Genomic DNA, 12,709 nt, shown 5'->3' on the forward strand with positions numbered 1-12,709 from the left:
TCCAGCTTTAAAATAAAACAGAACCTAGTAGAACATATTACAGTTAACCAAGATCTCAAAAGAAAATCAGCCTCGAGCCCCAAGGGGTGTATGTTCCTAGGAGACTATTTTGATCGACACTGCTTCAGTTAACAGTTTAATTCTGCTGCCATTAAATAAGATAACATTAAGACAAATCAAGTATTTAGAATTCAACTGTAGAAAGCTATTGCTTACAAATAATCTCTGCAGCATCCTTCCTCTAGGTTAAATTACATTTTATAAGATGCTATTACATACGTAATCTCTTTCAGTTTCAACTCTTTCGGAAATACTAAGAATATTACTTTATTGACAAAAGTGCAAACAAAATACATCTTCCACGCCTAAAAACACAAAATATTTTTATAATCTGGCTTCCAATTTCTAGTCAAATGAAGGCAATTAAGGTGGTTTCTCATCTGTTTTACTTACAGTTCCTCCAACTATCCTTATTCTACCATGTAATCTTTTCTTGAGACATTCTTAGATGATCAACAATTTGACCAAGAAACTATTTTTAAAAGAAAGTGTAAATAAACATACTTTCATTTCCAAACGCTATCCAAAGAAATCAGGGGAATTTATTCTAGACCTATTAGCCCTGCCTATAACTATAAATTAAACATGTCCAGAAATCTTGAAGATTATTATTTTTATCCACTAGTCAAAGAAATATTTAAAGTTCGGGGCACCCGGGGGGCTCAGTGGTTACATGTCTGCCTTCCCCTCAGGTCATGATCCCAGGGTCCTGGGATCCAGCCCGGCATCGGGCTCCCTCCTCACATTGTGCTCCCTGCTCTGCAGGAAGCCTGCTTCTCCCTCTGGAACTCCCCCTGCTTGTGTTCCCCCTCTCAATGTCTCTCCGCTTCTGTCAAATAAATTTTAAAAAGAAAGAAAGGAAGAAAAGAAATATTTAAAGCTCTATCAGTTTCAGGTACATTAAATTTATATTTTTCTACAAGAAAGGCCAAATTTATTCCAAAGGAGAAAAAAAAAATTACTGGGAAGAAGAAACTATCTGCAAAATTCTCCAGCTAGAAATACCTTTCTAATAAACCAACCCTTTAAGTACAATTAATTTTTTAAAAATCAGGAAAAGAGCCGTTTACTTGTACATCTCAGATTCCCAGGTGGTACCCAAATTCAAAATAAACAAGCAAAAAAGAGCTCCAAACACGCAAAAGGAGTTCCACAAAAGGATGTCTAGGACCAATCCCTGCAACTGCAGGAAATTAACACTTCAAATACTTCCTATGACTGGCAGGAAATATTCAAAAGGCATCCTGGAGGCTAAAGCTAAAAACTGGTAAGCTCTGCTGTTAAGTTTAAGTGAGACATGGGAGAAAGGTCCAGAAGAATTGAAACTGAAGTGCCAAAGAAAATTACCACCACTGTTGAAAGGAATCACAAGGATAAAGTCATTCCCTCTAACAACCCTTGTAGACTCGGCACACTACCTAACCTTCATGCTAATGCCCCTGGGAGCTACTACCAATTCTACCCTGTTAAGTACCTAGAGATGTAATTTATGTATTTGCCTACTAGAGGAGTATCTTTCTGGGGAACAGTAGTAATCACTCAATCACTAATGCATGCTAACCATGTGTTAACCATCATTCTGGGCACTTCACATACCAGGCTTCATTTATTCCTCATATCAAACCTCCAAGAGGGCATTATCTCATTTACAGATGAGAAAACTTAGAAACACAGTAACTCATTAGATTTTTTTAGGAGAGGAAAAAGTTACCTGTCAGGATTCAAATCCAAACCTGTCTCCTTCCACATTGGCCTCTGGTTTCTTGCTGGAGCCCCAACTTTCTCTATAGAATTAAAACCGTAACAGTAGAGAAAATTCTATACTTGACTCACCCATTCCCTAACTAATAATAGCAAATTCATACAGAGCATTTTGGCCACAACTGTTCCTCCTTTCAATATTCAGCTATCATAACATTAATGCCAGAAGGCATAATAGTATGCAAACACTGAGTTAGGCTATTTATAATAAGCATTTATTGAGCATTATGGGCCAGAAACATCTAAATGCTTATAACAATCTCACATGGGGGGGGGGGTGCCTGCGTGGCTCAGTTGGTTAAGCATCTGTTTTTGGCTCAGGTCATGATCTCAGAGTCCTGGGATCTAGTTCCCTGCCTAGCAAGGAGTCTGATACTGCCTCTCTCTCTGCCCCCACCCCGTGCTCCTTTTCTCTTTCTCTCAAATAAGATGTTTAAAAAAAAAAAAAAAAAACTCATATGGTAGGCTTTATCAATACCCTTATTTTATAGATGAAAAAGCTGAAGCAAAAAAAGCCAAATTATGCTAAGTGGGGATCTGGCATTCAAATCAGGTTGCCAGGCTTCACAGCACGTGATCTTAAACTCCTTCCTCTCTCCCTAGTTTCTGATTTCACCCTCTTAACTATGTAGACTAAGTATCAGCAATCCCAATTTATAGATGAGGAAACAACAAAGACTAAGAAAGGTGAAGTTAACCATTGAACACAGGTTTGAGCTGTGCTGATTCACTTACATCAAGATTTTTTACAGTACAGTAAATGTATTTTCTTCTCCTTACAATTTTCTTAACATTTTTTTCTCTAGCTTACTTTCTTGTAAGAATACAGTATATAATACATATACAAAGGATGTGTTGACTTTATTATCAATTATTATATAGCTTCCAGTCAACATAAGCTATTAGTAGTTCTGGGGGAGTCAAAATTTATAGTACATTTTCAAATGGAGAAGGTGGTGCCCCTAAACTCCACATTGTTCAAGAGTCAACTGTAATTTGCTTCTAGTCACAAAACTTTTAGTGGTTAAGGCATGGTTTGAATCCATTGTTTTTCCACACTCCCAAGATATTAACATATCATGTCAAAGGAGAATCCAACTATAAAAAGAAAAGCAATAATATTCTATGTATTTCAAAATAGTCCACTGAAAATTCTAGGTTAAATGCAAATTCTTCTTAAAGCTGTTTAAATATGAGAAAAGAAAAAATGTTATGGTAATGAGAAACTGACAAAAAAAGCCTCTAGATTATTACGGGCAGAAAGCCCCTGCAAGCTGTTAAGAACTGTATATTACTATGAGGCCAAACAATACAAACTCAGTCAGATACAAGCACGCACCATGCTCCCATCTTACCATCACTCCCTCTCATGTCAAGAGACAATATGAGAGTCAGCTTTATTTGTCATGCTCCTTTTTCTTAGAGATCAAGAAACAAAAGCAACCTCTAAGAATACACCTAGACTACTCTCTTAAATCTGGCAACACTCTGAAAGCAGAAGTTATTGATGTTATTTAAGATACAACTACCAAGAAACAAGTATATGAATGCATTTAATATTCTTTGTCTCTTGTAAAGAAAGGATTTGTCTTTCTGAAATCTGTAAACCAAGACAAAGAAGAGAAAGCCTCAGGAAAGTGATTTTTCCTTAATACCAGACAAAAACATTACTGCTTTTAAATGCTGTTTCTAAAGACCCAATTAGGTGGTATAACTCCTCTGCAGTTACATACTTAAGTATTCCAGAAAATGTCTTCCACCATTATCCATCTAGAGTAAAACTGAGCAATATAATCATGCCTCTTGTATTTCCTACATACCCCAGGGTCTCAGGCAGCAAAACAAGGTATGCATATAAGAAACCACTATCCTAAAACTACCAGTTCTACTTAGGACAACTGAGCTTACATTCTCAAAAAACGGAAAAACAAGTGAGAAAGCAACCCAGAAACCCCATTCCAGCTCCTCTGTACCACTTACAGATTTTAAAAACCAAAAGATACAAGAAGACAAATTGTAATTTTTAAGTATCTTTCATAGCATCTTGCAGACCAGGAGGGTGAAAAAAAAGAAAGATTATCACACACAAGTCAGCAGTCAGTCCACAGAATAAATGTGGCTGTTTCAGGAGAGAAAATAACATTCAGAGTTGTTCAAAGCTTTTGGAAAATATCCAGTGCTGTGTAATGAAAAACATCAAATATTTTAATGAGACCAAAGGAATCAAGTAACATGTGAACGATAATTTAGTGGTCCAAAGTATACAGTGGACAAACAAGTTACATGTCAACCTTCTAAATGATGTTTTGAAATACGGAAGAACTTTAAGCAAGGAAATCACCTCATAACATTCTGTTAAATTCAAAGTTATTTTTTCTGAACTCAAAAACAAATCTGCATTAATAAAAAATTGTTTCCTTTCTTATAATCTAATCCGGTCACATACCATCATCAAGGCTTGACATGCAAAAATACAGAGATGCAGTCCATCCCCTTCCCTCTCCATTTCCACTTCCCCTCGAGTGATTCCTTTCAAATAGCTATTTAAACAAGCACAGATGCTACCTGAAATGAAAACTTCCCTTCCATTCCCTAAGCTAAAGACAGCGGCGGCTTTCTCCGGAAAGCAGAATAAAGCTCAGTAGCCCACAGTACCTTAATTTCCGAAATTCCCTGTGTTACCAAAATAAAAGCTAATACCCGAAGAAAGCAATTCTTTGTATACTTCGCAAAGGAAAAAATTAAATCAGGAAAATAAAAAGGTGGAAAAAGAAAGGCAACTTAAAAGCAAACCACCACACCCTCAACTCCGCGTTGCAACCCGTCTACCAGGGGCCTTTACCTTCATTTTCCATCGAAACTGCACTTGGATTGATGGCTACAAGTCTTTAGTGTCAGCCGCGCCACACTGGGAATAGAGAGGAGAGGAGGACAAGGAAGAGAAGCCCCCGGAATCCCAGGCTGTCACCCCCTCTCCCGGCCACACGTCCCACGGCTGCTCCCACCACCCCTAGCAGCAGCATCTGCAAGAGAAACCGGGAGAAGCGGCGCTGACGACAGAGAGGGCGAGGAGGGGGACCCCCGCCCCGCCACCACGTCGGGAGCCCCCAAATCGCCTGCCCACCCCCTCAGCCACCCGCAAGGCCCCCAGCTCAAGCCGGCGGGGCGGCGCCCTAGAGACACCCCCAAGCCGGGGTATCCTCGGGACGCTCCCTCCCTCAGGACCTGGAAGTTTCTGGAAATTAGGGGCAATAGTTAACACCGGTGCCCTCCCAAAACCCCAGACCCCCTTCCTCCGGGCTGCGGGGGACTCACCCGCGAGGCTCGCGGGAGCGCCCCGCGCGCCTGGGGCGAAGAGGAGTGGCTCCCCAAGCGGCGGCGCCTGGCAGGAGCCTGCTCCCGGCGTGAGGAAGGAGCGAACCGGAGGGCGGTCGGGGAGGGGAAGGGAGAGGAGGTGTGGGGACCGGTCACGGTCTGCCCGGCCGACTCGGCGCGGCAGCGGAGGTCTGCCCCGTCTCCGCCTCCTACGCTCGGCCCCTCCCCGCCGCCCCCCGCCCCAGCACGCCCCAGCACACCCCGCACTCCCGGGCCCGCCGCGGACCGAGCTTTGTCGCTACTACTTCCGCTGTGAGGGGAGCGCGCGCACGCGCACTCGCACGCACAGGCGCAGACGGCGGAAATGAAGCGAAGGCCGGGCCACCCGCCCGGAAAAGGCTCTGGTTGGGTGCGGAGCAGTCCCGTAGGAGGGCACGCCGGGCCAGAGCCCCGCTCCGGCCCCACCTTCCCTGCGGAGGCTCCTCGCAGACCCCCGGGGACGGTGCCCGCCCGTTTCTACGCACCCACTGGGCGCGAGGGTCAGAGACCCACCCGCTTCCCAGCCCCGGCCACGCATTCTCAAGAGGCAGCCGCGGGGACGGGCCAAGCGGGCAGGTACGATCATGCTCCCCGTCCCCGAGGTATTTGAGCGCCCTCTACAAAGGCGACATGGGAAGCCCCTCCCGTCGGGGTGGCCGTCACAATCTCGGCAGGCGACGCGAGGACTTCCGAGGGAAGGGGCGAACGCAGAGGGTCTCTGGTGTTCTCACTGGGACTTCCCACCATCTCTTGCAGACCCCTATCCCGGCTGCTTTGCGCTGACTGCGAGAGCAGGTTAATCGCGGGCGACTTCCCAGAGTTCTGTCCCTCTAAGGGATCCGCTAAAGTGCCTGTGTGTAATGAGAAGGCAGGGATCAGCCGCAGAGCTCGAGGGAGGACTCGGCGTTTTCAAGTGTGTGGAACCTAAAAGGTTGGAGCAACTAGAAACAGCGTCCAGAGGCAGAAGCCGAAGAATGGGAATTACCTCCGGCCACTGGCTGTCTTTTGCCATTTGAACCTTTCACTTGCTCAGCATCTCACCCAGACCCCCCAATAAGTGACTTTTTTATGGACAGTTGATGTTGAGCTTTGGTAAGCCGGGAACAGGAGACTAAACCGAAGTCCTCTCGTACCTAAGTCCACTAGAGGGCAGGGCTACACCTGCTGAGTTGGACCGCGCCCGCCACAAAGAACTGTAAAGACCGCAGGAGTCTTCCCTTGTGTGCTAGAGGTATTTTTCTCCATCAACACCTACTCTCATTAAAAAGCTTGCCCTTTATCTCAGGTTCTGTAACACTTCCGGATATGTTCTCTGACCGCATGTTCAACGTCAAAATAAACAAATGGACCGGGTTACCTGTCTTCCCTATTTAATCTCGTGGAACTAGTCTAGGACCAAAAGTTCTGGACAGCTTTCTAGCTTTACTTTTCAGTTAAGATACATTGAGATTTTATTCAACGACTTCACTTTTAAGATCCAAAACAAAACAGAAAAATCAGGGTGAACTAGTTTCTAGTCTCAGAGTTACTATCTATAACACCCGTTTGGCTTACAGGCTTAGGGACTTTTGCCCAGCCAGTGGTGTTACAAACCTCATTTGTAAAACAATGTGCTATCTCTTGCTCAATGTTGTAATCAATTTGTAATGATTATTAGTTACTATACTTATTGGACCTTGACACCACAGCATCGTATTAAAAACATAAGCACCTAAAGTAGAAAATGTAAATGTAGACATTATTTGATATTAATATATGATCTTACAAAATAGAGGGCAATTTCCCTATACAGAATTTGATATTGGATTGCTTTAATTAGCTCAGACTTTTTTTTTATTATTAACATATAATTTATTACTTGTTTCAGGGGTACAGGTCTGTGATTCATCAGTCTTACACAACACACAAGTGCTCACCCCAACACATACCCTCCCCAAGTCCATCACCCAGCCACCCCACCCCCCAAGCTCAGACATTTTTCTAAAATAACTTAAGAATTATCTGTTGTGCAGTGCAATACCCCAGCATTAACACAGAATTCATCCTTAACTCCCCCGAGGATATACCACCACATGGCTTAAACCTAAAGTAGCTTACCCTGGAATTTTACTTTTTGGTTGCTTAAACTGTGAAAGCCATTGTTCCTATTACTAAGGCAAATAAGAAACTGGATAAAACCAGCTTTGTCCAGATGAATTGTTACATACTGTCTGCATTCTTAATCCACCATCAGTTGTCTCACAAATTCCTAGGCTGGGGAGCTGCAAAAAACCTTTAAGGATAGTTGGTTCAGCCCCTCAGCTGATCCTTCAGCCTTATCAACACTTCTCCACAGAGTGATCCTCTTCTGTGTCTGAACACCTCTTCTACCAAGCTAGCCAACATCAGTAGCACCAGTTTTGACTTCCTATGTAAATGAAAGGTAGCATTCACTGTTCAAGCCAGAGCAGTGGGGACTGCTTGAGCCATAAGTTTCAGAAATCCTCTTCCAAAAAAAAAAAAAGAGAGAGAGAGAGAAAAAGGAATCCTCTTTTCTCTTTCAGCATTCTCCTCTGACCAGCTAACCTTCCATGAGACTTTGATACAGCAATCTCCACCTCCTTGTCTTGGGGGAAGAGGACTAAATAAAATACATGTACACTCAATTATATCATACACATCCATGTGTATATACATTCATCTATACATATACATACATATATTATTACAATATTTTAGATACGGATGTATGCATAATAACCAGCCTTTCCCTCAAAAGATTGTTTTGAGGATCTGATAAAGTGAAGACAGGTTGTAAATGATAGGGACTCTGAAAGTATAAGCTTATACAGAGAAATAAGCAAAAAAGAGTATTAGCTAGCTAGAACGAGATTAATTAGATTAATGGCAATGAAATATATTATGTTCAAGTTCCCTCTGTCTTCTTTTTTACAAATCAATGCTCTAAAAATCTACTCATTTGGTTCTGAATATTTAACCTACAAAATTAATTAAATATATCTGATGCCAAAGGTGTTCCACATATGAGCAATAAAGGGGAATTTGTCAGGTACCTCTGCCTAGGGGAAATCTACAAATAGGAAAGATTGAGGAAGACGGTCATGGTGTTCTAATTTTATTTATACTGCACCTTATTACACAAAGGATGTGAGGCATCTTTTTTTTTAATAACATTTGATAGCTGGTATTTTTATAAACATGAATGATGAAGAAATATGTTGGCCTTTAGGATTTAAAAATTAACCCAGAAAAGGTTATTTTAAAATCTTTCCTTAATATTTTATTGTAAAGGCTATTTTAACCTTATTTTATGTACCAAAGGTTAATAGTTAAGGAGTTTTACCTAGCTGTTAGGAAAAAAGTTGTCATTTTTTTAAGGTAAATATTTTAAAATATTTAAAAGCTATAAAGACACAATGTTTTATTGTTATAAGCTAACCTGCTCAAACAGAACAACAGAAGTATTTTTCATCCTGTGAGAGAAAGGACATGCTAAGAGTCAAGTCTGGGGGAAATACAGTCTTCCTATAAGAAGCGTCATAGTCAATCCATATCTAACAACCACCTGCCAGAATTGCCATAAATCTGCTTGGTTCTCTGTCTTAGCAGTGCTGGAAGAGTAAAAATAAGAAGGAAGAATAAAAATCAAACGAGCTCAAAAATAATGTAGCTGTGTTTTGGTTGGCTTTACTAGCACAGAGATACCAAAACTTTACAAATATTTTATCAGCCCACAAAATTGCATAACTTCTACACGTGCTAGCATTTCCTTGCTGAAACTGAGCAGAAGAAACTAGAGATTTTAAAGAGTGCTTTTTTAATTTTTAAAGTTTATATATGACTCAGTTCCCCCATTCAACAAGTTCTGAGCCTGTGGTGATATTTGGGATCTTTGATATGTACTACCAATCTAACGGATTGGAGGTGGAGGGTAGGTGGGAGCACAGATAAGAATAAGAAAGGGAAAGAGGAGAACAATTCAGTGGCTCATTTGATTGTCTGCCTTTGACTCAGGTCATGATCCCAGGGTCCTGAGATGGAGCCCCACATAGGTCTCCCTGCTCAGTCCGGAGCCTGCTTCTCCCTCTGCCTCTGCCCGCTCCCTCTGCTTGTGATGCGTCTCTCTCACTTATCTTTCTCAAATACATAAAATCTTTAAAAAAAAAAAAAAAAAGTGGGGGAGGAAAAGCAAAGTGGTATAAGTCCCATATCCAAAAGTCATCTCTGGTCTTCCTTGTTTTCATGGAAAATAGACATACAATATTCCATATTACATACATGCCAAGATTTATCTTGAAGTAAAAATGTACACATTTAAAAGGTATTCTGTCTAGTTTCCAAGCTGCCATAATTATCTCTGGCCCAAAAGCATTTGTCTGTGGTAAATATCTAATAAAGACCTATTGAATAAATGGGCAATCTGGAAAATGGTCATCATAAATACATATATGTTGTTGAATGAATAAACATAATCCCACCTTTTTATCTTTTTCTACTTCTACTTTCCTGTAAAGCAAAGAATTAAGGGATTTTCCAAGGTTTAAAATTGAACTTAAATCCCCAAACCACAAAGGGGTTAACTAGTACAACTTGGTCTGAACAAGAATAAGTCCTAACCATTGTAGGAAGTATTAAAAATTGAGCACTGCTCAAAGCAGATGAAATTTTACACCCAGATTTTGAACCCAGGTAACCATTTGAGATTAAAAGGTAACGATATTGAGGTGGCTGCTTCCATGCACCAAGGAAATTTCAGCTGAGATTGTGCTTTGGGTTTTGATGGCATGCATATCAATGGCTGACAAAGCACTACAATTTCCTGCACATTCTTTGGTTATTACCTTAAGTATCCAGGAATCCACTCTTGGAAAAGACAGCTTGGAAACTAGGTATGAGCAACAGGCCTTAGAATAGCCAACTACCTTAAGTTGCCACTGGCCAGCTATTTCTCCTCATTTTGTCAGTTTTACAGATAGGTTGGTCATAAATTAGTTGAAACTATCAGACAGATTCCATATTATATCTGCTGGCCCCTTGCTGTGTTGGAAGTAATAGCCTAGGCACCCTCCCTCCATTTAAATCCTTCCTCAATTTCTCATCAGAAACATTTTCAATCTCTGTTTACTGTGTTGCACAATGGGGGGTGAGAGAGCTTTGAGAAAGGTTGCATTTCCTCAGACTGCCAAAATGGTACATTTTGCACTTAAAAAGTTTCTACCCCACCATTTTCTAGAAGTCTTTATTTTTTGCAAAGCTTGCATCTTTGCCTGAACTTGTCCCAAGTCCTTCCAGGCTCCCTGCAGAAATCATCTCTCTCCACTGTGCTTCCTATTGTGAGAACAAATGGGAAAAAAGGCACAAAAATGCCATTATGATAATAAATTAGAGAGGGAGATCAACAGCACAGAAATTGCCCCAGGTTTTATGAGGATTCTGAAGATTAGCCCTGGATGGTCATGCAAACAGACCATGCTCCTATTGAGCATACTACACAAAATAGGAACCCACACCAAAGAGATGGTTCATAAAACCAACCAGCCTACAGAGAAAGGAGAAATGCAATTTGGCAAGATGGTTTGCAAGTAGATGATAGAGAAGGAGAATTACAAATTGGCAGAAAGGAGTTCTTGCAACACAAGCAAATTGTTAAACCTTCAAGTTAGAAAATTCATCACTACAAATAATGATCTGATGGGAAATTGGATTAGCAGCATTTTCTATACCTTCAGACAACTTTATTTTTGCTTTCTGGGTTATAAAAGGCAAGGTGTATGTAGCCTATTTCAGAAAATATTAAAAATATCTTAATATTGCTGAATATTCTATATTTGGGGGATCAAGAAAATGGGGATTCTGGATAGAAAGGGAAAAAAGCTTTCTACAGGCCAGGAACAAATAAGCTGAAGTGCAAATTTGGGGCTTGAACTGGCCCAAGCAGTCCCTAGTTCAAACAGTTGAATGCAGAACTATTTTCTAAGAAACCGCTACCTCAACCATAGGAATCCCGGTGTTCAAAGTGAGCAGTGTCCCTCTCTAGAATACTGAACAGGGAGCTGACAGACTGAAAATGCCATCAGGCCCTAGGAGGAGAGCAAAAGGAACTCTCTGTTATATTCCAAATGATAAAGTACATCTTGTAATGAATCTTATCAGTGATCCTCAAACATCCATTCCCCTCCAGGAATGGATGTCTAAATTAGTGTTTCTCAAAATTAGTGTTTCTCAAAGTGTGGCTGCCACTACCAGCGGCAGCAGCAGCATCACTTGGGAACTCATTAGCAATGCAAATTCTCAGATCCCACTCAGACCTACTGAATCAGAAATTCTGGGTGCTTGGACTCAGCAATCTGTGATTAACAATTTTTCCCCCTAATTTTGAATGTTTGGAAGTGCTGCAGCCACCTTATTACCCCACCTACCACTCTTTCTCCAAAAATCCAATACCAAGGATGGCAAAGTAGTGATCAGAGGAAGCCAAGTCCTTTAACACATAATTAAGCTAACAAATGAACCGGTCCTAGAGCCTGTCCTACCACAAGACTTCCTTTAATATAAGGTAATAAACAAATGATATTTTCTGTTACTTGCAGCTGGAAACATCCTAATTGATAGAGTCTTAAATGAAAAAAAGTAGTTCGCTTTAGATAAATAGGTTAATGTATTAGTTGGTTGCTCTGAGACTGCTCTGAGACTCTCAGACTGCTCTGAGAAAACTTAAAAGAATTCAAAATACTGTGACATATGCAAGTATAAAGTGTTAGAGTACTTTAGATATTAAAGGCAATGTTAATCAAGGGGAAGTTACAGAATAAGATCTAAGTAAAAAAAAGAACTGAACAGGGGAGTATTGTCTGTTTTTTAGGTTAGGTGATTTCCATATTAGCATATAAAGTAAAAAACTGGCTTTTAATTTCAGAAACTCCTTTGACCAATTTTACCTATTACTACTCAGGAGTATTTTTTTTAAGATTTTATTTATTTGACAGAGATCACAAGTAGGCAGAGAGGCAGGCAGAGAGAGAGGGGGAAGCAGCCTCCCCGCCCAGCAGAGAGCCCGATGTGGGGCTCCATCCCAAGACCCTGAGATCATGACCTGAACCGAAGGCAGAGGCTTAAACCTCTGAGCCACCCAGGCGCCCCAGTAGTTTTTTTTAATCTTTTTTTTTTTTAAGATTGATTGATTGACTGATTGATTTGACAGAGAGAGATAGCAAAAGAAGGAATACAAGCAGGGGGAAGTGGGAGAGGGAGAAACAGGCTTCCCGTGGAGCAGGGAGCGCAGTGAGGGGCTTGATCCCAGGACCCTAGGATCATGACCTAAGCTGAACACAGACACTTAACGACTGAGCCACCCGGGCATCCCTAATCAGGAGTATTTTTAAATTATGTTATACTGCACATTATTCTTGAAAACTAGTTAGATTTTAGAATTTTTATTTTCTAAATAAAAATCTAAATAAAAAATTTCTAGTTGTGTGCCCTAGACCAGACTTTTTCTTGTTTAATTCTTTTTTCTTGTTTACTCAGCTAATGA

The 12,709-nt window shown here is 41.1% G+C and overlaps 2 protein-coding genes across 5 annotated transcripts in view; one reads left to right on the top strand and one right to left on the bottom strand.

Moving 5' to 3' along the window:
• The window catches only part of ATP2C1 (ATPase secretory pathway Ca2+ transporting 1), a 171,632-nt gene that overhangs the window by 131,406 nt on the left and 27,517 nt on the right, over positions 1–12,709 (bottom strand). Inside the window, exons 1-2 of one of the 4 annotated variants that reach the window (XM_080823123.1) lie at positions 5,137–5,450; positions 4,664–4,844 (exon numbers count right to left, since the gene is read on the bottom strand). The exons of 2 other annotated variants lie outside the window; for them this stretch is intronic. In XM_080823123.1, the coding sequence (XP_080679249.1) occupies positions 4,664–4,669 (6 nt within the window). In that variant the 5' untranslated portion in view covers positions 4,670–4,844; positions 5,137–5,450. Of the gene's footprint in view, positions 1–4,663; positions 4,845–5,136; positions 5,454–12,709 lie in introns of those variants that run through there. One more of the 4 variants, XM_080823124.1, reaches the window with a different exon arrangement.
• LOC308355168 (uncharacterized protein) lies at positions 5,402–6,530 on the top strand. The gene is made up of 2 exons (XM_080823187.1): positions 5,402–5,751; positions 5,932–6,530. Exons 1-2 carry the CDS (start codon positions 5,501–5,503, stop codon positions 6,101–6,103), a joined length of 423 nt encoding a protein of 140 aa, XP_080679313.1. The 5' UTR covers positions 5,402–5,500; the 3' UTR covers positions 6,104–6,530.

Source organism: Martes martes (genome assembly GCF_963455335.1).
Source record: "Martes martes genome assembly, chromosome: 1".
NCBI classification, from domain to species: Eukaryota; Metazoa; Chordata; class Mammalia; order Carnivora; family Mustelidae; genus Martes; species Martes martes.